This window comes from Phoca vitulina, unplaced genomic scaffold (genome assembly GCF_004348235.1).
Source record: "Phoca vitulina isolate PV1807 unplaced genomic scaffold, GSC_HSeal_1.0 scaffold5, whole genome shotgun sequence".
Lineage (NCBI taxonomy): Eukaryota > Metazoa > Chordata > Mammalia > Carnivora > Phocidae > Phoca > Phoca vitulina.
This window is the reverse complement of record NW_022589708.1, coordinates 65,208,318-65,229,556: the sequence shown is the minus strand read 5'-3', so window position 1 is coordinate 65,229,556 and position 21,239 is coordinate 65,208,318. Positions and strand designations below refer to the sequence as shown.

The 21,239-nt window shown below is 38.7% G+C and overlaps 2 protein-coding genes across 9 annotated transcripts in view; both read right to left on the bottom strand.

The window, feature by feature from the left end:
• CCDC169 (coiled-coil domain containing 169) overlaps positions 1–4,097 on the bottom strand; it is a 48,288-nt gene extending 44,191 nt beyond the window's left edge. The window contains exons 1-2 of one of the 2 annotated variants that reach the window (XM_032403185.1): positions 3,862–4,097; positions 2,326–2,405 (exon numbers count right to left, since the gene is read on the bottom strand). In XM_032403185.1, the coding sequence (XP_032259076.1) occupies positions 2,326–2,405; positions 3,862–3,944 (163 nt within the window). In that variant the 5' untranslated portion in view covers positions 3,945–4,097. The remainder of the gene's footprint in view (positions 1–2,325; positions 2,406–3,861) is intronic. The other variant, XM_032403186.1, reaches the window with a different exon arrangement.
• A 12,871-nt stretch (positions 4,098–16,968) lies between these two features.
• The window catches only part of SPART (spartin), a 51,200-nt gene continuing 46,929 nt past the window's right edge, over positions 16,969–21,239 (bottom strand). For 5 of the 7 annotated variants that reach the window (XM_032403179.1, XM_032403178.1, XM_032403177.1 and 2 more), the window contains exon 9: positions 16,969–18,719. In XM_032403179.1, the coding sequence (XP_032259070.1) occupies positions 18,452–18,719 (268 nt within the window). In that variant the 3' untranslated portion in view covers positions 16,969–18,451. The remainder of the gene's footprint in view (positions 18,720–21,239) is intronic. The other 2 variants (XM_032403176.1, XM_032403175.1) reach the window with 1 other exon arrangement.

Below are 21,239 nucleotides of genomic sequence, written 5' to 3'. Positions count from 1 at the left end.
AAACCTTAATCTCATCTCCTGTCATATTCTCAGGACAATCTATATTCCATCTTTATCAATTACATAAGAGTTCTCCTCAAATGGCATTATGTTTAATGCTCCCTGTGACAGACTGTATTTTCCAAAGATGACTGAAATAATATATCCCATCCCCTATATTCTTCTGTACTGTGAACTTGATAAGTAGAGTTTCCTTCTACATCCCCTTGAAACTGTGACTGTTTTGACCAATAGAATATAGTGGAATTGACATTGTACCAGTTCTGGGAGTATTTTGGAATGCTTGCTGTTGGGATACATCTTCTTGGAATCCAGGCACCATGCTGTGAGAAGCAAAAGCTACAAGAGCCGTGAGTAGGTATTTCTGATAGGCAGTACCCCGCTGGGCTCCCAGCCAACAGCCAGTATCAGACGCTGGCCATGTGAGTGAGTCATCTGGGAATGTCCAGCCCAGATGAACCTTCAGACAACTGAGCTCCAGACATATGACTGTAATCACATGAGACCCCAATTACTAACTTCCCAGGTGAACCGTCAATCCACAAAATTGTGAGATAATTTGCTAATTCAAGGCCCTAAGTTATTAGGTGGTTTGCTATGCAGCAATAAATAACCAGAACTGTTCAATGCTGATGTGGTAGATAGCAGTTGTCATAGCAATAGTGGTACTGGTGGATAGATGATCTAGGAAGAAATGATATGCTATATAATCTTAGCAAGTTATTTAAATTCCTAAATTCCATTTTTCCATAAATGGGGATAATTATAAGCACCTCACCTGACAGAGTTCCTGGCTTTAGTTAAAGAAGGGGTATATGTTTCTGACCCCTTCACCTTAGGGTTTAGCTTTGGCCCACGGAGGAAATAACTTTCTTGTCCATCATTTTACCTTTTCTTTTTATATGCACATACCAGCTCCTCCCCATGAGAAGATTTAGTGATAATACGATTTGTTGGGCTTACATTTTACTAATGGGCATGGTTATTGAATTGCATGCGTATCTGTGAGTGTGACCCGCATATCTGTGCATGTGACCTGTTTTGTAACTGGATAGATGAGAAAATTCCAGCTAGCCTTGCCAGTTCAACTACTTGGTAAGTGCATTCACAAGTCTCCCCCCACAAAGCCAGTTATATATATCCCAGATATAGATTGGAGACATAGGAAGCTACTTCAGCCTTAGGACAAAGTAGTATTCTCCAATCAAGCTTTAAAAGAGCCTTGGGTACTTTAGAAAAGTAGCATTTTATTTATCATATGGTTACTAATTCTGTTTGTTCATGGCTTCCCCAATAGAAGAAAAGTATAAATGGGTTTAAGAACCAAAGTCCAGGGATACCTGGGTGGCTCAGCTGGTTAAGCCTCTGCCTTTAGTTCAGGTCATGATCCCGGGGCCCTGGGATGGAGCCTCACATCCAACTCCCTGCTCAGTGGGTAGCCTGCTTCTCCCTCTCCTCCCCACTCATGCTCTCTTTGCTGTCTCTTTCTCTCTCAAATAAATAAAATCTTAAAAAAAAAAAAAAGAACCAAAGTCTACCCCCTTAACCCTAAGAAACTCCTATTGTTCTTTAGCATTCAGTTCAAGCACTGCCTCCTCTGGAAAGGCCATCTTTATGTCTTCATCCAAGTTATATTAGGTTCCCTTAACAGAGTTTCCATTTCTCCTTACATCTCTTCTAATATTTACATTTTTGTTTGATACTTTGTCCCAATAGTCAGTGAACCTCTTCAGAGCAGGGAAAAGTCTTCCATTCAAAGTGTTGACATATGACAGGGTCTCAATATTTGTGGAATGAATTAATATCTTCTATACATTACAAATTTTAAGGATATATGGGTATGTGGGCCTACGGGTGTGTATGTGTGTGTGTGTGTGTGCATGCGCACAACACTCACCGTGCACCATCCACCCCCACCCCAACCCGCCATTCTTCCAACACAAATAGCCAAAACCTAGATAAAGATTTTAAAGTTATAGCCAAATCCAGAAGTTAAGATATAAGGGGTATTACTTGAGTTAAATGGAAAACTTGTGGCATTTTATTATTTACCAAAAACAATAATGTATTGATGTCATGTAATAAAGGTTTTACTGATTGATGAACATTTTGGACTTGTAAGCAGATAATTATGCAGTAACATATTTGACACTGAAATATTAGTTTTAACAGCCTCTATAATAAATTATTATTAATGCTGCCAAAAAACAGTACTGAGACCTTGGTACTATTATTTCCTATGTATAATTTAATGCACTATAGGTATCTCGGCAAAATAAACAATAATTATACAAGAGTCACATATAAAAATATTTACTTATATACCTTCATCATCAGAATTGAGTTTGGCTTCCAGTTCCGCTATCTTGTGTCTTATTTCAAGCATTGATAGTTGCACTATATCCCTATTATTAAAAATATCTTGTTAATTTTGATCCAATTATAATATGAAAATAGTAATATATAATAACACACCACTACTTTAGGAACAATTTATTATGAAACATCACTTAATTGAAGGCATGGTTGAGAATCAGAAATCAGGCAAATGGAGGCTTCTGATTAGCAAGGTCCATTATATGCACTAAAGCTCCCGGTGACCATTAGAAACCCTTTACTCTTACTTAAATATGATCCCAAGAAGTTGTTATCTGGTTTCTCAAAGCCCAGCAAATTAACTGGGATGAGAGAAAGGAATAGCTAGGGCAACAGGTAACTGAAAACCTGAAACAAAGAGGAAAAAAGAAACACTAATTAAAAAAAAATACACAGAGATTATCTATTTAGAACATCAGTAAATTAGCACATTAATTATCAAAATATGTCAGAATCATTCATGTAATACGTATTTTTGATTGCCTATTATGTCAAGGCTTCGTGCTAAATGCTGAAAATACTACAGTGAATAAATGAACTGAACAATGACAATAGCAGCGGCTAACTTCCATCGAGTGCTTATTATAAGCCGATGTTAAGTGCTTTACATACTTTTCACTCAATCCTGGCGACAACCACACGAGGTATAATGATTTGTACACCAATCTTAGAGTTGAGAAAACTGAAACTTAGTGGTTCATTAACTTGCCCAAGATCATGTAGTTACTGAGTGATAAGAGCTGTGATTTGAATTTATGCAGGATTCCTCTAAAGTGCTTGCTTTTATACTCTGACTCAGGCAACACAACCGCTTCTCAGAATGCTTACAGTTTAATATCAGACCAAGAAATAGCCAAGCAATTAAAAAAGTGTTGTTAGAGCTACTACAGAGGCAAGCACAGGAAGCTTTAGGGACACAGAGGTGAGTCTAACTCTCATGGGGCCTGCTGGTGGGACTGCGGGTATTAAAAAAAATACTTAAAATGTTTTAAAGATTTAATACAAAGTATGATATTGAGTATTTGTAAAAGTATATAGGAGGGGCATTATTTTTACAAAATGTCACCATTTCTTAATTTCTTCTAAAGCGACGAAAGACAAGCATAACTAAACAAAACCTTTGTTTCTCTGAAACAGAAAAGCTCAATTTAGTGGAACATGAAAATCAAACACATATTTTAGCATTACAGCATACGCACACAATACACTCCATTTGATCTGATCCTAAAGACAGAAAAATCCTACCTCAAAATCTGCCTATTTTTAATACCAAACGCTTAATCAAAGAGGCAAATGAATCTTTCCTATAAAATAGTTTTTAGATGTCGCCAGATCTGCCCGGGGTATTAATCAGACTGCTGGCGTCACATCGACCTCAGTGGCGTCAGCTCTCAACAGCAGGGCACACACCGGTGCATCTCCTCAGGCGGCTTGTACCTGAACCCGCCACCCGCGCCGCAGTCCGCGCGCCGCCCTCCAACTCACTTCAAACGGATTTCCTCCGGTAACTCCATTTTCAGGCGGTCGGTGCTCACACCGTCGAAGTTGTCGCCTCTTCCTTCCTCCATACTGTCGGATCAGAAACGCCTCACGCCCTTCCCCTCTCACAGCTAAGACCACAACACCTGAAGGGACACCCAGAAGCTGGGAAGGCGAGCACTGCCAGGAGCTGTGGGCATGATGCACTGACTCAGCGGCCCGCTCCCCGGCGCCTCGCGGTGACGTCACAGGGCATCGCCCCGGGCGCAGAGGATGGCTTCCCGAGCCAGTGCGGGAGCAGAACACAGGCAGCGCCGCCGCGGAGTGTAGCTACGGAAAGAGGTCTTCAATGTCCTGGAAACACGTTGTCAGAAAAGCGCCTCTCAAGGCCCAAAAGCTGAGGCTCCATTCCTTTTCCCAAACTGGTGGAAGGGGGATGTGTACCAGCTAGCTACGTGGCTGACGGTAAGGGAGTAGAGAACTGTTGGCCCTGGTGCTTTTTTTAAACACTGACCCAGGCCTGATGTTCACTTTACTCCTAGCCCTTGTTAGGAAAATGCTGAACCCAAGAATGGCTGTGCCTCTCTTTGCTTCAGTTTACTGGATACTACAGGCTCTGGTTAGGAGTGTCTGAGGAGCAGACCCTGAGAAGGCAGGGCCTGAACTCTGACTCTGAGTTTCCAGTACACATTATTCTTTGTTTTGCCAAATCTGGGGACTGTCCATGGACATAGTTCAAAGCTGCTTTCAACAGCTTGAAGTTTCACGCTTACATTTGTAATCACAAATTTTGCATTCTGCTCCTGATAGGTTTGTGCTTTAGTATTATCCCTGGCTCCCATCCATCTTTGAGTAGAAAGATGGGCTGCATTTACCTCTGACTTCTCTGGTACATTTTCCATATCCTGAATCAGTTTGAGAAGTGTGAGCATGGGACCATGTTTTCTGACACAAATCAGCACAAGTATTCCGGTAAAGAATTTTATTCTGCTTATTGCTTCATCTTTAGTGTTGAGAAGAGTGACCCTTGGTAGTGGTCAGTAAATACATATTATGCCCATAGGATACTCTTTCAAAGATTTTTTTTTTTTTAAGCATAAAAAGCATACTTGGTAAATGCTTGTTTCATTTGGTTGCTGCTTACCAACATATTTTTGGAAACGATAATTTATGGGAAAAATAGAAAAAACTTTTGGACCTATGGTTGCTACACTTAAGTTTGTACCAAATGGTAGAATAGTTCACTGGATACATGATGGAACTAAGGCAAGTCTTCAATTAGAAAGTGGGTTTTAAAGGAGAGAAGTGAGGGTGCTGGGTGGCTCAGTCATTAAGCGTCTGCCTTAGGCTCAGGTCATGATCCCAGGGTCCTGGGATCAAGCCTTGCTTTGGGCTCTCTGATCGGTGGGAAGCCTGCTTCTCCCTCTCCCACTCCCCCCTGCTTGTGTTCCCTCTCTCACTGTCTCTCTCTGTCAAATAAATTTAAAAAGAGAGAGAGAGAGAAGGGAGATTCCGGAAATTTAGAGACTCTCTGTATTGGGAGATGTTTTAAGCATGGGGACAGTTTGGAATTTAATTGTTTGAATTGAACATAAGTGTAGTAAGTAGCACATTTGATTGATACTGTTTAGTGTCCAAAAGAACAACCCAGATTTGTAGGCAAAAAGAGAATTTGAAGCATTTTGAGAAATTAGTTCAATTAATAGCAATTTAGGGTTTAGTATGTACAAAGTGATTTGTAAGAGATGCTAAATATGTTCACTGCTTTAAAAAAAAAAACCTATGGTTAATTTAAAAAGTTTAATATGAAAGAATTCCATCAATTAAGTCATGCGGTATGGCAAATCCTTTACTCCCACTTTTGTGCTCAGCCTGAGACAGGTTGTGGGGAGCAAGTTGCAGGTCTCCTCTCAACTACTCACCAGTGTCTATTCCCTGCCTTGCTCGCTTCCTTCGTTCTTCCCCAGACAGAATTCTTAGTTTTTGTCTCACATAGACTGATGGGGTGGGGGTAGGAGTGAGCTGGGGATGGTGGAAGGATGGTTATGTATTCTTTCAAATCTTTATGATTTACACCTAAACAATAGCTTTTGAAATATCAAAAGCCAAGAATTGATGTTTTTGTTCTCTGATTTCTTTGTAGAACCCCCTGCTTCTTTGGGTCAGGAGGGTCAAGAATTCTCTCCACCTCTAATGCTACTTCCAGATCACTACTCTTCCATCCTCATGTAAAAACCCACTCCTCTGATATGCATGCCTTTTTAATTAAAAAAAATTTTTTAATTCCAGAATAGTTAACATAGTGTTATATTAGTTTCAGGGATATAGTGATTCAACAATTCTATGCATTACTCAGTGCTCATCAGGATAAGTGTACTCTTAATCCCCTTCACCTATTTCACCCATCCTCCCACCCACCTTCCCTCTGGCAACCATCAGTTTGTTCTTTATATTTAAGAAGCTGGTGGGTTTGTTTTGTTTTGGTTGGTCTTTTTTGTTCATTTGTTTTCTTAAATTCCACATATGAGTGAAATCATATGGTATTTGTTCTTTCTCTTACGTCACTTAGCATCATATTCTCTACATCCATCCATGCAGTTGCAAATGGCAAGGTTTCATTCTTTTTTCTGAGTAACTTTCCATTATATATATTATATATGTATATTATATAATGTTTTCTTTATCCGCTCATCTATTGATAGACACTTGGGCTGCTTCCATAATTTGGTTATTGTAAATAATGCTGCAGTAAACATAGGGGTACATATATCTTTTTGAATTAGTTTTTGTATTCTTTGGGTTAATACCCAGTAGTAGAATTACTGGATCATATGGCAGTTCTATTTATTTTTAGGAACCTCCATGCTTTTTTCCACAGTGACCATACCATTTGTATTCCCACCAGCAGGGCACAAGTGTTCCCTTTTCTCCACATCCTTGCCAACACTTGTTTCGTGTGTTTTTGAGTTTAGCCAATCTGACAGGTGTGAGGTGGTATCTCATCTTGGCCATCTGTCTTCTTTGAAAAAATGTCTGTTCATGTCTTCTGCCCATTTTTAATTGGATCATTTGGCTTTTTGCTGTTGTTATAGAAGTTCTTTATATATTTTGGATACTAATCCTTTATTGGATATGATTTACAAATATCTTCTCCCATTCAGTCAGTTGTCTTTTAGTTTTGTTGTTTCCTTTGCAGTGCAGAAGCTTTTTATTTTGACATAATAGAGTTTTTACGGTTTCAGGTCTCACATTTCGGTTAGATCCATTTTAGATTGAACAATTTTGAGTTTATTTTTTGTGTATAAGTGGTTCAGTTTCATTCTTTTGTATTGTAGCTGTCCAATTTTCCCAGCACCATTTGTTGAAGAGACTGTTCTTTTCCCCATTGCATATTCTTGGTTCGTTTGTCAAATATTGCCCGTGTAATCATGAGTTTATTTCTGGGCTCTCAATTCTATGCCACTGAGTTATGTGTCTGTTTTTGTGCCAGTACCATACTATTTTGATTATTACAGCTTTGTAGTATATCTTGAAATCTGAGACTGTGATACCAGTTTTCTTTTTCAAGATTGCTTGGCTATTTAGGGTTTTTTGTGGTTCCATACAAACTTTACGATTATTTGTTCTAGTTCTGTGAAAAATGCTGTTGGTATTTTGATAGGGATTGCATCAGATCTGTAGATTTCTTTGGGTAGTGTGGACATTTTAACAGTATTTGTTCTTCCAATCCGTGAGCATGGAATATCTTTCCATTTGTTTGTGTCATCTTCAATTTCTTTCAATGTTACAGTTTTCAGAGTACAGATCTTTCACCTCCTTGGTTAAGTATATTCCTAGGTATTTTATTTTTGGTGCAATTATAAATGGCATGCATTCCTGATGTAACAACTCTCCTTGTTTCTACCTAGAGAGCTCACAGTCATTCCTTGTCTATGGACTTGGACATTAAAAGTGCTCTTTCCACTGAAAGTCGTGCCCATAACCGTGCCCTTCAACTTGCAACTCTCATCGCTTTAATCTCCATTCCACTTCCACAGCTATAAATACTGAGTCCTGTCACCAGACAGAGTGGCTTTAGCTCAGAAAACTTCAGTTCAAAAACTGCCCTCTACCAAAACATCATTCTTTCAGCTCCCAATTCAGTTACTCCCTAAACAGCAATGTTTTATTAACTATTAAGCAATGTTTTATGTGGAGCTTCTTAAACCTGCAAAGGCTGGGAACCTATCCCCCCCTTTTTTTAAATTTGGAAATAGGTCTTTATATTTTTAAATTAACATATAATGTATTATTTGTTTCAGGTGTACAGGTCTGTGACTCATCGGTCTTACACAATTCACGGCGCTCACCAGAGCACATACCCTCCCCAGTGTCCATCACCCAACCACCCCATCCCTCCCCCACCCTCCACTCCAGCAACCCTCAGTTTGTTTCCTGAGATTAAGAGTCTCTTATGGTTTGTCTCCCTCCATGGTTTTATCTTGTTTCATTTTTCCCTCCCTTCCCCTATGATTCTCTGTCTTGTTTCTCAAATTCCTCATATCAGTGAGATCATATGATACTTGTCTTTCTCTGATTGACTTATTTCACTTAGCATAATACCCTCCAGTTCTATCCACATCATTGCAAATGGCAAGATTTCATTTTTTTATGGCTGCATAATATTCCATTGTGTGTGTATATATATATATATATATACACCACATCTTCTTTATCCATTCTTCTGTTGATGGACATCTTGGCTCTTTCCATAGTTTGGCTATTGTGGACATTGCTGCTATAAACATTGGGGTGCATGTGCCCCTTCAGATCACTACATTTGTATCTTTGGGGTAAATACCCAGTAGTGCAACTGCTGGATCGTAGGGTAGCTCTATTTTCAACTTTCTGAGGAAACTCCATACTATTTTTCAGAGTGGCTGCGCCAGCTTGCATTCCCACCAACAGTGTAGGAGGGTTCCCCTTTCTCTGCATCCTCGCCAACATCTGTCATTTCCTGACTTGTTAATTTTAGCCATTCTGACTGCTGTGAGGTGGTATCTCATTGAGGTTTTGATGGATTTCCCTGATGCCGAGAGTTGTTGAGCACTTTTTCATGTGGCTATTGGCCATTTGGATGTCTTCTTTGCAGAAATGTCTGTTCATGTCTTCTGACCATTTCTTGATTGGATTATTTGTTCTTTGGGTGTTGAGTTTGATAAGTTCTTTATAGATTTTGGATACTAGCCCTTTATCTGATATGTCATTTGCAAATATCTTCTCCCATTCTATCGGCTGTCTTTTGGTTCTGTTGACTGTTTCCTTTGCTGTGCAAAAAATTTATCATTGATGAAGTCCCAATAGTTCATTTTTGCCCTTGCTTCCCTTGCCTTCGGCAATGTTTCTAGGAAGAAGTTGCTGCGGCTGAGGTCGAAGAGGTTGCTGCCTGTGTTCTCCTTTAGGATTTTGATGGATTCCTGTCTCACATTTAGGTCTTTCAACCCTTTGGAGTCTATTTTTGTGTGTGGTGTAAAGAAATGGTCCAGTTTCATTCTTCAGCATGTGGCAGCCCAATTTTCCCAACACCATTTGTTGAAGAGACTGTCTTTTTTCCATTGGACATTCTTTCTTGCTTTGTCAAAGATTAGTTGACCATAGAGTTGAGGGTCCATTTCTGGGCTCTCTATTCTGTTCCATTGATCTATGTGTCTGTTTTTGTGCCAGTACCATACTGTCTTGATGGTGACAGCTTTGTAATAGAGCTTGAAGTCCGGAATTGTGATGCCACCAGCTTTGCTTTTCTTTTTCAACATTCCTCTGGCTATTCGGGATCTTTTCTGGTTCCATACAAATTTTAGGATTATTTGTTCCATTTCTTTGAAAAAAGTGGATGGTATTTTGATAGGGATTGCATTAAATGTGTAGATTGCTCTAGGTAGCATAGACATTTTCACAATATTTTTTCTTCCGATCCATGAGCATGGAATGTTTTTCCATTTCTTTGTGTCTTCCTCAATTTCATTCATAAGTATTCTATAGTTTTCTGAGTACAGATCCTTTGCCTCTTTGGTTAGATTTATTCCTAGGTATTGTATGGTTTTGGGTGCAATTGTAAATGGGATCAACTCCTTAATTTCTCTTTCTTCTGTCTTGTTGGTGTATAGGAATGCCACTGATTTCTGTGCATTGATTTTATATCCTTCCACTTTACTGAATTCCTGTATGAGTTCTAGCAGTTTTGGGGTGGAGTCTTTTGGGTTTTTCACATAAAGTATCGTATCACCTGCAAACAGTGAGAGTTTGACTTCTTCTTTGCCAATTCGGATGCCTTTTATTTCTTTTTTGTTGTCTGATTGCTGAGGCTAGGACTTCTAGTACTATGTTGAACAGCAGTGGTGATAGTGGACATCCCTGCCATGTTCCTGACCTTAGGGGAAAAGCTCTGTTTTTCCCCTTGAGAATGATATTCGCTGTGGGTTTTTCATAGATGGCTTTTATGATAGAGGTATGTGCCCTCTATCCCTACACTCTGAAGAGTTTAATGAAGAAAGGATGCTGTATTTTGTCAAATACTTTTTCTGCATCTATTGAGAGGATCATATGGTTCTTGTTCTTTCTTTTTTAATGTATTGTATCACATTGATTTGCAGATCTTGAACCAACCTTGCAGCCTAGGAATAAATCCCACATGATTTGCAGATGTTGAACCAACCTTGCAGCCTAGGAATAAATCCCACTTGTTCGTGGTGAATAATCCTTTTAATGTACTGTTGGATCCTATTGGCTAGTATTTTGGCGAGAATTTTTGCATCCATGTTCATCAGGGATATTGGTCTGTAGTTCTTTTTGATGGGGTCTTTGGTTTTGGGATCAAGGTAATGCTGGCCTCGTAAAATGAGTTTGGAAATTCTCCTTCCATTTCTATTCTTTGAAACAGCTTCAGTAGAATAGGTATTAATTCTTCTTTAAATGTTTGGTAGAATTCTGCTGGGAAGCCATCTGGCCCTGGGCTCTTGTTTGTTGGGAGATTTTTGATTACTGCTTCAATTTCCTTACTGGTTATGGGTCTGTTCAGGTTTTCTTCTTCCTGGTTCAGTTTTGGTAGTTTATATGTCTCTAGGAAAGCATCCATTTCTTCCAGATTATCTAATTTGCTGGCATTTAGTTGCTCATTATATGTTCTTATAATTGTTTGTATTTCTTTGGTGTTGGCTGTGATCTCTCCTCTTTCATTCATGATTTTATTTATTTGGGTCCTTTCTCTTTTCTATTTGATAAGTCTGGGCAGTGGTTTATCAATCTTATTTATTCTTTCAAGGAACTGGCTCCTATTTTCATTATCTGTTCTACTGTTCTGTTGGTTTCTATTTCATTGATTTCTGCTCTGATCTTTATTATTTCTCTTCTCCTGCTGGGTTTAAGCTTTATTTGCTGTTCTTTCTCCAGCTCCTTTAGGTGTAGGGTTAGGTTGTGTATTTGAGGCCTTTCTTGTTTCTTCAAAAAGGCTTGTATTGCTATATACTTTCCTCTTAGGGCTGCCTTTGCTGCATCCCAAAGATTTTGAACAGTTGTGTTTTCATTTCCCTTTGTTTCCATGAATTTTTTAAATTCTTTAATTTCCTGGTTGACCCATTCATTCTTTAGTAGGATGCTTTTTACCCTCCATGTATTTTAGTTCTTTCCGACTTTCCCCTTGTGATTGCATTCTAGTTTCAAAACATTGTGGTCGAAAAATATGCAAGGAATAATCCCAATCTTTTGGTACCAGTTGAGACCTGATTTGTGACCCAGGATGTGATCTATTCTGGAAAATATTCCATGGGCACTAGAGAAGAATGTGTATTCTGTTGCTTTGGGATGGAATGTTCTGAATATGTCTGTGAAGTCCATTTGGTCCATTGTGTCATTTAAAGCCTTTATTTCCTTGTTGATCTTTTGCTTAGATGATCTGTTCATTTCAATGAGGTGGCTGTTAAAATCCCCTATTATTGTCGATGTGTTTCTTTGATTTTGTTATTAATTGGCTTATATAAGTGGCTGCTCCCAGTTAGGGGCATAGATATTTAAAATTGTTACATCTTCTTGTTGAATAGACCCTTTAAGTATGACATAGTGTCCTTCCTCATCTCTTTATTATAGTCTTTGGTTTAAAATCTAATTTGTCTGATATAAGGATTGCCACCCCAGCTTTCTTTTGATGTCCATTAGTATGGTAAATGGCTTTGTACCCCCTCACTTTAAGCCTGGGGGTGTCTTTGGGTCTAAAATGAGTCTCTTGCAGACAGCGTATCGATGGGTCTTGTTTTTTTATCCAATCTGATACCCTGTGTCTTTTGATTGGGGCATTAGCCCATTTACATTCAGGGTAACTATTGAAAGATATGAATTTAGTGCCATTGTATTGCCTATAAGGTTACTGTATATTGTTTCTGTTCCTTTCTGGTCTGTTACTATTAAGCTCTTTCTTTGCTTAGAGGACCCCTTTCAATATTTCTTGTAGGGCTAGTTTGGTGTTTGCAAATTCTTTTAGTTTTTGTTTGTCCTGGAAGATTTTTCTCTCTCCTTCTACTTTGAATGACTGTCTAGCTGGATATAGTATTCTTGGCTGCATAGTTTTCTCGTTTAGTGCTCTGAATATGTCATGCCAGTCCTTTCTGGCCTGCCAGGTCTCTCTGGATAGGTCTGCTGCCAATCTAATGTTTCTCCCATTGTAGGTTACAGACCTCTTGTCCCGAGCTGCTTTCTGGATTTTCTCATTGTCTCTGAGACTTGTTGAGTTTTACTATTAGATGTTGGGGTGTTGACCTATTTTTTATTTTGGGGGGGTTCTCTGTGCCTCCTGGATTTTGATGCCTGTTTCCTTAATTTCCAAATTAGAGAAGTTCTCTGCTATAATTTGCTCCGATATACCTTCTGCCCCTCTCTCTTTCTTCTTCTTCTGGGATCCCAATTATTCTAATGTTTTGCTTTATGGTATCACTTATCTCTTGAATTCTCCCCTCGTGATCCAGTTTATCTTTTTCTCAGCTTCTTTATTCTCCTTCATTTGGTCTTCCATATCACTAATTCTCTCATCTGCCTCATTTATCCTAGCAGTTAGAGCCTCCATATTTTATTGCACCTCATTAATAGCCTTTTTTATTTTGACTTGGTTAGATTTTTCTTTTATTTCTCCAGAAAGGGATTCTCTAGTGTCTTCCATGCTTTTTTCAAGCCCAGCTAGTATCTTTATAATTGTCACTCTGAACTCTAGTTCTGACACCTCACTAATGTCTGTATTGATTAGGTCCCTGTACTGCCTCTTGCTCTTTTTGTGGAGGTGAGTTTTTCTGTCTTGTCATTTTGTCCAGAGGAGAACAGATGAATGAGAGAACAAAATGCTTAAAAAAAAATGCTAAGATGGTAACAATGACCCCAGAAAAATATATAGTAAACAAATCAGAAGAGAGCTGAAACCAGGGGGAAAAGAAAGGGGTTAAAAAAAAAAAAAAGAACACAATGAGGCTGGTGGAACTAACAGAGCCACACAGTAGATTTTGGGTGTATTTTGGTCTGTTAGAAGAAATTCCCTCCCAAAATTTTAAAGAAAGAAAAACATGTATATATAAAAATAAGGGCAAATACAATGAAGGGATGGAATATGACTGTAAAGATGAAAATTAAAAAAAGATTTTAAAAAAGGAATTGATAAGAAGTTGGTTGAAAAAAATGAAAAAAATATTTAAAAAAAGAATGTGATCAGGTGGGAGACTAGGACAACGTCATACACTAGATTTAGGGTATATTTTGGTCTGTTAGAAGAAACTGTATCCCAAAATTTTAAAGAAAGATAAACTTACATATATATATATACACAAAATAAGATTAAATACAATGAAGAGATAGAATATGATTACAAAAATGAAAAATTAAAAAAGATTTTAAAAAAGGAATTGATAAGAAGTTGGTTGAAAAAGGAAAGAAGAAAAATTCAACTAAAAAAATAGAAAAAGTAAAAAATAAAATTTATAAAATTAACTTTGAAAGACTAACAAATCATGGGGAAAAAGCCATGAATTCTATGTGCTGTATTCCCCTAGCGCTGGAGTTCTGTGAGTCTCATTGAGGGGTAAACTTGGTCTTGGCTGGCTGTTCTTGCTGGTCTTCTGGGGGAGCAGCCTGTTTCAGTGGTTCTCAAATGTCTTTGCCTGAGGCAGAATTGCCCTGCCCTTGCCAGGGGCCAGGCTAGATAATAGGCTCAGGTTTGCTCTGGGTAGCTTTTGTTCCCTGAAAGCTTTCCGTACAGCTTGGGAGGACGAGAGTGAAAATGGCAGACTCCCAATCTCCGCCCCAGAGGAGCCAAGAGCTCAGGGCCCCACTCCTCGGTGAGCCCTCAGAGAAAAGCAATTACTCCTATCTCCCCGGTCTCCGGCCATACTCCGTGCTCACCCAGCCTCTGACCAAGCGTTTCTATCTCTGGCACACGACCCCATTTGGTCTCCAAACCCAGCAGATTCCTGTGGTGCGCTCCCGCGCCGCTCTTCCCAGGGGAGGAAAGGCAGTCTCCCCGGATTTGCCGCTTGTTGGTTCCCTGCTCAAAGAGTAGTGGCCCGACTGTGCTGCAGATCACCGTTTATGGCAACCCCGAGCTGAGAGCCCACTCCTCGGCTCTGTCTTTCCAGCTGGCTTCCCCACTCCAATACCTGAGAGCTCTGCCACACTCATGCACCCCTGGTCTGTGACCCTGAGGGTCCTGAGACCACACTGTCCCAGCAAGTGTTCCACCTCCTGCTTAGCCACTGGAGCGATGTGCCTCAGCGGAGCAGATTTCTAAAAGTTCTGATTTTGTGCTCTGCTGCTCTCTTTCTAGTAGCCAGCTGACGGAGGCTCCCTCCCTCCGTCCTCTGTCGTTCCAAGTATCGCCTGGGATTCCTCTGCACATCCTTCCAGAAAATGGTCGCTTTTCTGTTCATAGAATTGCTATTCTTTTCTTCAACCTCCTGTTAAGTTTGTAGGTGTTCAGAATGGTTGGTAACTATCTAGCTGAATTCCTGGGACCAGATGAAATTTACGTCTCCTACTACTCCTCCCCTTGGACCCTATCCCGTATCACAGAGATCTTGCTTCCTTGACAGAACACTCTAGCAATTTGCTCCTCAGCTGGCTTCCAAATTTGGACAAAATGGATTGTGTGTGTGTGTGTACCTGTGTAGAGGACACTTGCCATTAGTCACGGTTTCCTCCAATGAATAGCTTCCAGGGTGATCAAACTATTTCTTCACATGTGACAACTTTTTGCATAGAATACATCTGAAGATATTATTTGGGGCCTTTTTTCCCCCCACCTAATCTATGTTCTTAAAGATTTTTTTTTTTAAATTCATCTTCTTTATCTTTAAAGATGAATAGAAAAAAAATCTGAAGAAAAGCTATTCAGAAACAACACAATGTTTTAAGTACTTCTGTTGCTAAACTAAATACAAAATGGCAAAATCCTTTAGGAAGTTTGCTTAAACTTGAGTTTGGCCAGAATAGTTCAGAGAACTAGTTTCTGTTTGAGCAGAGCTTTATTCAGGCTTACCTGAAAAGTGAAATATAAAATGATTTCTGGCTAACAAGCCCTAAGCTTCGCTTTTCTTTGCTTGCCCTCAAATACCTGTGAATACGGAGAAAAAGACAAAAGCTCACACTATCCACCAAAATCTAGGACTGATGACCTATTTGCTAAGATCTTTGGCAATTTTCTACCAACTATCAAGCCAGTGGAATGGTAATAAAACAAAACTAGCATTAAGCAGCTGGAAGTACAGGATATCTATAAACGCCATATGTCCTTCTTTATCTCTGTTTAAGAAAAATGTCTGGCCTAACAATCACTCTACTGTGTGGGTCCCTCCTTTTTTGAGGCTAGTATATGACTTCTTTCATACTGTTCTCTTCGATGTTAGGAAAGATCCAAGGGAACAATAACCTCTCTTTAACCTCTCTGTATCTGTTTCCTATTCTGTAAAATGAAGCTTATAATAGTATGTAACTCATAGAATGTTATGAGGTTAAAATGAATTAATCTACGTAAGAGCACTCAGAACACTAATGCTTCACAGTAAGCACTACATAAACATTAGCTATCATTATTTCTAGACAGCTGGTGCCTGGAGGTGCTCCCAGGAAACTATCCCATACAGCATGACCGAGGGACAGTCTGTAGAGGCAAAATGAGGCAAAACCCTGGTAGCAGTAAATATTGAGAACTGTTTTATACACTGTATCTATTGAGTATCAAAGAGCCAAGAAGAGCTTGGTAAAAGGCTTCTATACAGTGAAAACTGGACCAAGCAGCTGTGATGGTTAATTTTTTTAGTTTGGGCTACAAGGTGTACACACCCTTGGCCAAGTATTATTTTGGATGTGTCTGTGAGGTGTTTCTGGATGATATTAACATTTTAATCAGTATACCTAGTAAAGCTGATTGCCCTCCCAAAGGCAGTGGACCTCATCCAATCGACTGAAGATCTGAGTACATAAAAAGTGTAAGATGGAACTCCTCCTACCTATTTTAGTTGGTATATTGGTCTTTTCTGGCCTTTATACTCAGACTGAAATGGGCTCTTCTTGGGTCTGGAGCTTGCAGGTTTTCAGACTGGAACTTACACCATCTGCTCACCTGGTTCTCGGACCCTCAGACTGGACTAAAACAATAACACATCAGCTCTCCCGGGTCTCCAGCTCACTGAATGGCTATCTTGGGAATTCTCAGCCTCCATAATTTCGTGAGTCAATTCCTTGTAATAAATCTCTTTATACACACACATGTGCGCACATGTATATTTATCTCCCCTAATGGTTCTGTTTCCCTGGAACACTCTAATACAGAAGCTATACTTATAAAGATTGTGTCTAACTATTAATCTAAAAAAGCAACCCAGGGGAGCCTGGGTGGCTCAGCCGTTAAGCGTCTGCCTTCGGCTCAGGTCATGGTCGCAGGGTCCTGGGATCGAGCCCCGCATCGGGCTCCCTGCTCCGCGGGAAGCCTGCTTCTCCCTCTCCCACTCCCCCTGCTTGTGTTCCCTCTCTCGCTGTGTCTCTCTCTGTCAAATAAATAAATAAATAAAATCTTTAAATAAAAAAATAAAAAAGCAACCCATAACCAAGTGAGCAGAGCAGAATGAAGTGAAATGGACAAATAAATACAAATCCAATTTTGTGGACCTCTGCTCTAAGTTAACTTTGTAAACTTTAGGGTCCACTACCTGTCATTCCACTTCTCAAACTTAAGACAGAGATTACCTGGAAGCTATTTACCAATTCAATTTTATCTCCACATTATCCTTAGCCTTAGGAAAAGGATCCATTAATTCTAGGTGTTCCCAAAATACAATCCTGTGTATACATTTGAGGCCAAGTAATTAAGAAATAATTTATTCATAAAGGGTATTTTTAAGACAGTTTCAAATAAAGTCTAATTAATCGAAGTAGCCATTAAAGGTTCAGAATATCATTTATAATCAGTAAACAAAAATAAAATGCCATTAAATATTTACTTATGTATTTGTACCTTATAGGTCTGTAATGTCCTATCTTCTGCAAGAGTGGAAACTGTTATACCTCACCCACCATGGATTAAGCCTAAAGCCTTCACATTCTTTACCATGATTATAAATAGAAGCTTTTCTTTCTAATAATTTATTGGCTTTAACATATACAATTCCAATGACTAAATCCCAAAATAAAAATATATTTACCATCCAAAAAATTCTGTTTTTTTTTTTTTTTTACAAAAATTTAGCCTCCTGGAATAACTTAAAGAAGTAGATATGGTAAAATGATTTTTAAAGTACTTTTTTGTCCAATTAAGATGATGATAATCACTTCAAATTTTAACACAGTATCAATCATACACCAAAATTTCCTAGGCTCCTAGTAGATCAATACCAGTCTAAATCCAGAAGACTTAAAAATCTCTTTGTATTCATTCTAAATCAGAAAGACCATCCCCCTTCCTAACAAAGAGATAAGCTACCAAATAATTTTATAGAACCTCATCTTACTGTTCATGATTAGCTTATTCCCTGTATTGAAAAAGTCTTTTAAATGTTATCTGAGAATTCTCTTAGTTTAGGATTACAGTTGTTTTTAGCTTACACACTGAAATTCTGACAAGCACCTAGAAAAAAAAAATCCACAATTAGTGCAAAGCCAGCAGACAATATTTTAAGTCATTCTTCCAAATACAACTAGAGCTAAGGTTACTAAATGCCAAATTTTATGTAAATATATAAGTTCCTACCTTGCTTTTTGAAAGACAGCAAATACAAAAATAGTTTAACATTAGGTTTAATGAAGTTTATAGCGCATGTATTATTAGTCTTATTTTAACTGCAAAAATATTTTAGCCACATTTAGAAAAAATAAACTTAATGAGAATATAACCCTATATTTCGAAAGGCCAGATGCAAGAATACTGATTCTTTTCCTTGTAAGCAGAATACATGCCATAAAGCTTATGAAACAGTCACTTCATAGGAATGAATGCATTTTTAAAACACTGGTTAATCTGTGGGGAATTCCACATTTGCCTATTTAACAAAAATACATCCACCTTGTAAGGCTTTGGTATAGGTGATTCACAGCACTTCCATCATTTCTCTTTCTTCTTTGCCTCACTCTTCTCCAGTTCCTTTGTCTGCTCACCCTTCTCCCTTTTCATGTTTACATTTGCTCTTCCTTCTTGATTTCTCCCCTTATCAATTATTTTATAGTCTTCAAGGAGTGTTTGTCCTGTTTCTTTTGCAGTTTTCTTCACCATTGCTTTGATACCAATGTTGTCAATATTATAGGCAGTAACACCAACATTGATGGCAGAATCTACTGCATCGTGTGTAGCTTCTCCTGCAGTATGCCCATATCTTTAAAAGATTAGAAAAAAGTGTAATGAAATTATAAATACAAATTAAGATCTTCTGATTTAGTATTAAATAAGTCCCATGTTTAGTATGTTATTCCTGAAAGCAAAATAAAAGGTTATGTTTCAATTTAATTAATAACTTAAAACACAGTAAAGAATAAAATCAAGCTCTGCCAAGGCTGTATTTCTCCTTTAGCAAAGACTGTGAAAATAAACTCAGGCTAGCTAAGATTAATGTAATAAAGACTGTTTATGTTGAAGAATAAAATGTAAATTATAATAAAGATTGTTCATCAGTCATTATTTCCCTTTTTTTAACCCACCCCTTCTGGAAATAGAAAATTTTCAATGAAGCAACTATAGGACACAAAGAATCTATAGTCACTATAGTTTCGAGTTCTACCTTAACTAGACTTTGGTTAGGTCTTTTATTTGTTTTATTTACTTTTTTTTAAAGAGGGAACGGGGGTGGGATGAGAGAGGTGAGGAGCAGAAGGAGAGGGAGAGAGAGAATCTTAAGCAGGCTCCATGCCCAGGGCAGAGCCCAAGAGGGGGCTTGATCTCACGACTCTGAGATCATGACCTGAGCCGAAATCAAGAGTCAGATGCTTAACCGACTAAGCCACCCAGGCTAGGCCTTTTGAAGTATCAGAATTGGAGACTGTCTTTAAGAAAGATTCTACAACACTTTCTCCCTCACTCCACTCTGCTGCAGACTCACTGGCCTTCTTATGTTCTTTGAACCCATCAAACACACATGTGCCACCTTAAGACCTTTGTACTGGCTGGTATCCACCTAAACTATTCTCACCCCAGGTATTCACGTCTCACTGCCTCACCTTCTTCCTATCAGCTAATTATTATCTTCTCACTATCTCACCTATTTCAACTGCCTTACTCCACATGCTCCACCCCACTGCCCATCAATCCATCCATAAGCTGCTCTTTCTTATTCTATAACTTACCACGTGCTACATGCTATAGAACTTATTAACTCCCATTGTTTTTGCTTTGCTTATTGTCTTGCTAGAATATAAACCCTATCAGAAAAAGGACTCTGCCATGTTCATTAATGTATCCTATGCACTGAGAACACTGCCTAACATTTAATATTTGTTGAATGAATAAAATGATTAATTACTGCCCTATCCACCACACAGTTTCTATAGCATCAAATGTATAGCAAAATGTTTGGGAAATTATAAAAGCACTATACAAAAGTAGTTATTATTGACAATTACCAATATGTGTTTAATACCATTTCTATAAGAAAATACAAGTAAAAAGCTTACACAAAGATACTAAAAATTATCTCACTGCTTTTTCTCTTTACCCTTTTAAAAGCACCAGGTTTTTTCTTGCTTAGCAAGCATAAACAAACAACAAACAAAAAAAAGGCAACATTTTACAATTTTCTCCAGGACACACTGAAGTTTCCTAGGTGCTTTGTGACCTGTATCTGGACATTTTATACTAATACTGGATCTGTTCTTTGAATTCACAAGTCCTCTATCACCATTAGTCTGGCCTGGAACAGTGGACTGTGATCCTACTAGCTTGTTCATGCTTGTTTTTTTTTTTCCAATCTCAGTGCTAGAAGTGTGAATCTTATTATGTTCCCGAATGAGGATTCCATTCTGTCCTGTGCCTAATGTTAATAATTAGAACCAGAAGATGACAGAACCTACAATTTGTCAAACCGTACATCTATACCACTCTTTTTAAAAAAGATTAATTATTTATTTGAGAAAGAGAAAGCACGTGTGATTCGGGGAAGGGGCAGACAGAAAGGGAGAGAGAGAATCCTGAAGCAGACTCCTCACTGAGTGCAGAGCCAGACACAGGGCTCAATTCCAGGACCCCAAGATCATGACCTGAGCCAAAATCAAGGGTCAGACGCTTAACCAATTGAGCCACCCAGGCACCCCTATACCACTCTTGATTGGGGCTTTCTCACCAGTTACCAGACATCAAAACTTCTTAACTGCCGTCTGCCAGTCCCTGTTGCTTTGCAACCCCTCGGCATTCCATAGCATTTGCTGATTTTGCAGAAGACATGGAAGCTTCTGTCAATCAAGCCCCCACAAATACTATCATCAGGTGGCAATGGCTAAGGTTAAATGAGAAGAAAGAGGCGGTAGCAGTTTCAGCGCTGGAAGAGTGAGCCTAAGTCTTGGTTGAGCAGGTTTCTCTTAGGGCTTTTCTTTTCCAGGTCTGTGTGAAGGATCTGGAAACCATATTATGTATGAAATTGTTAAAGGAACTGAGAGTATTTAGAAGATAAGAAAAAGTACGTGAAGGACATGATGATAATGTTTAAATACTTGTATAGTTACCATATGGAAAAGAGAAGACTGATCTTATATAGCTCCTGAATAGATGCTATATAGAACTGGTTTTGGGTAATATGACATCTGCCAAAAGAATTACCTTCAATGAATTTGAATTTGCCCCTTCACCTGGTGCAAATTTAAGGGGGAATTTTAATTAAAATTCACTAAACAAACCAATAAAATACTGT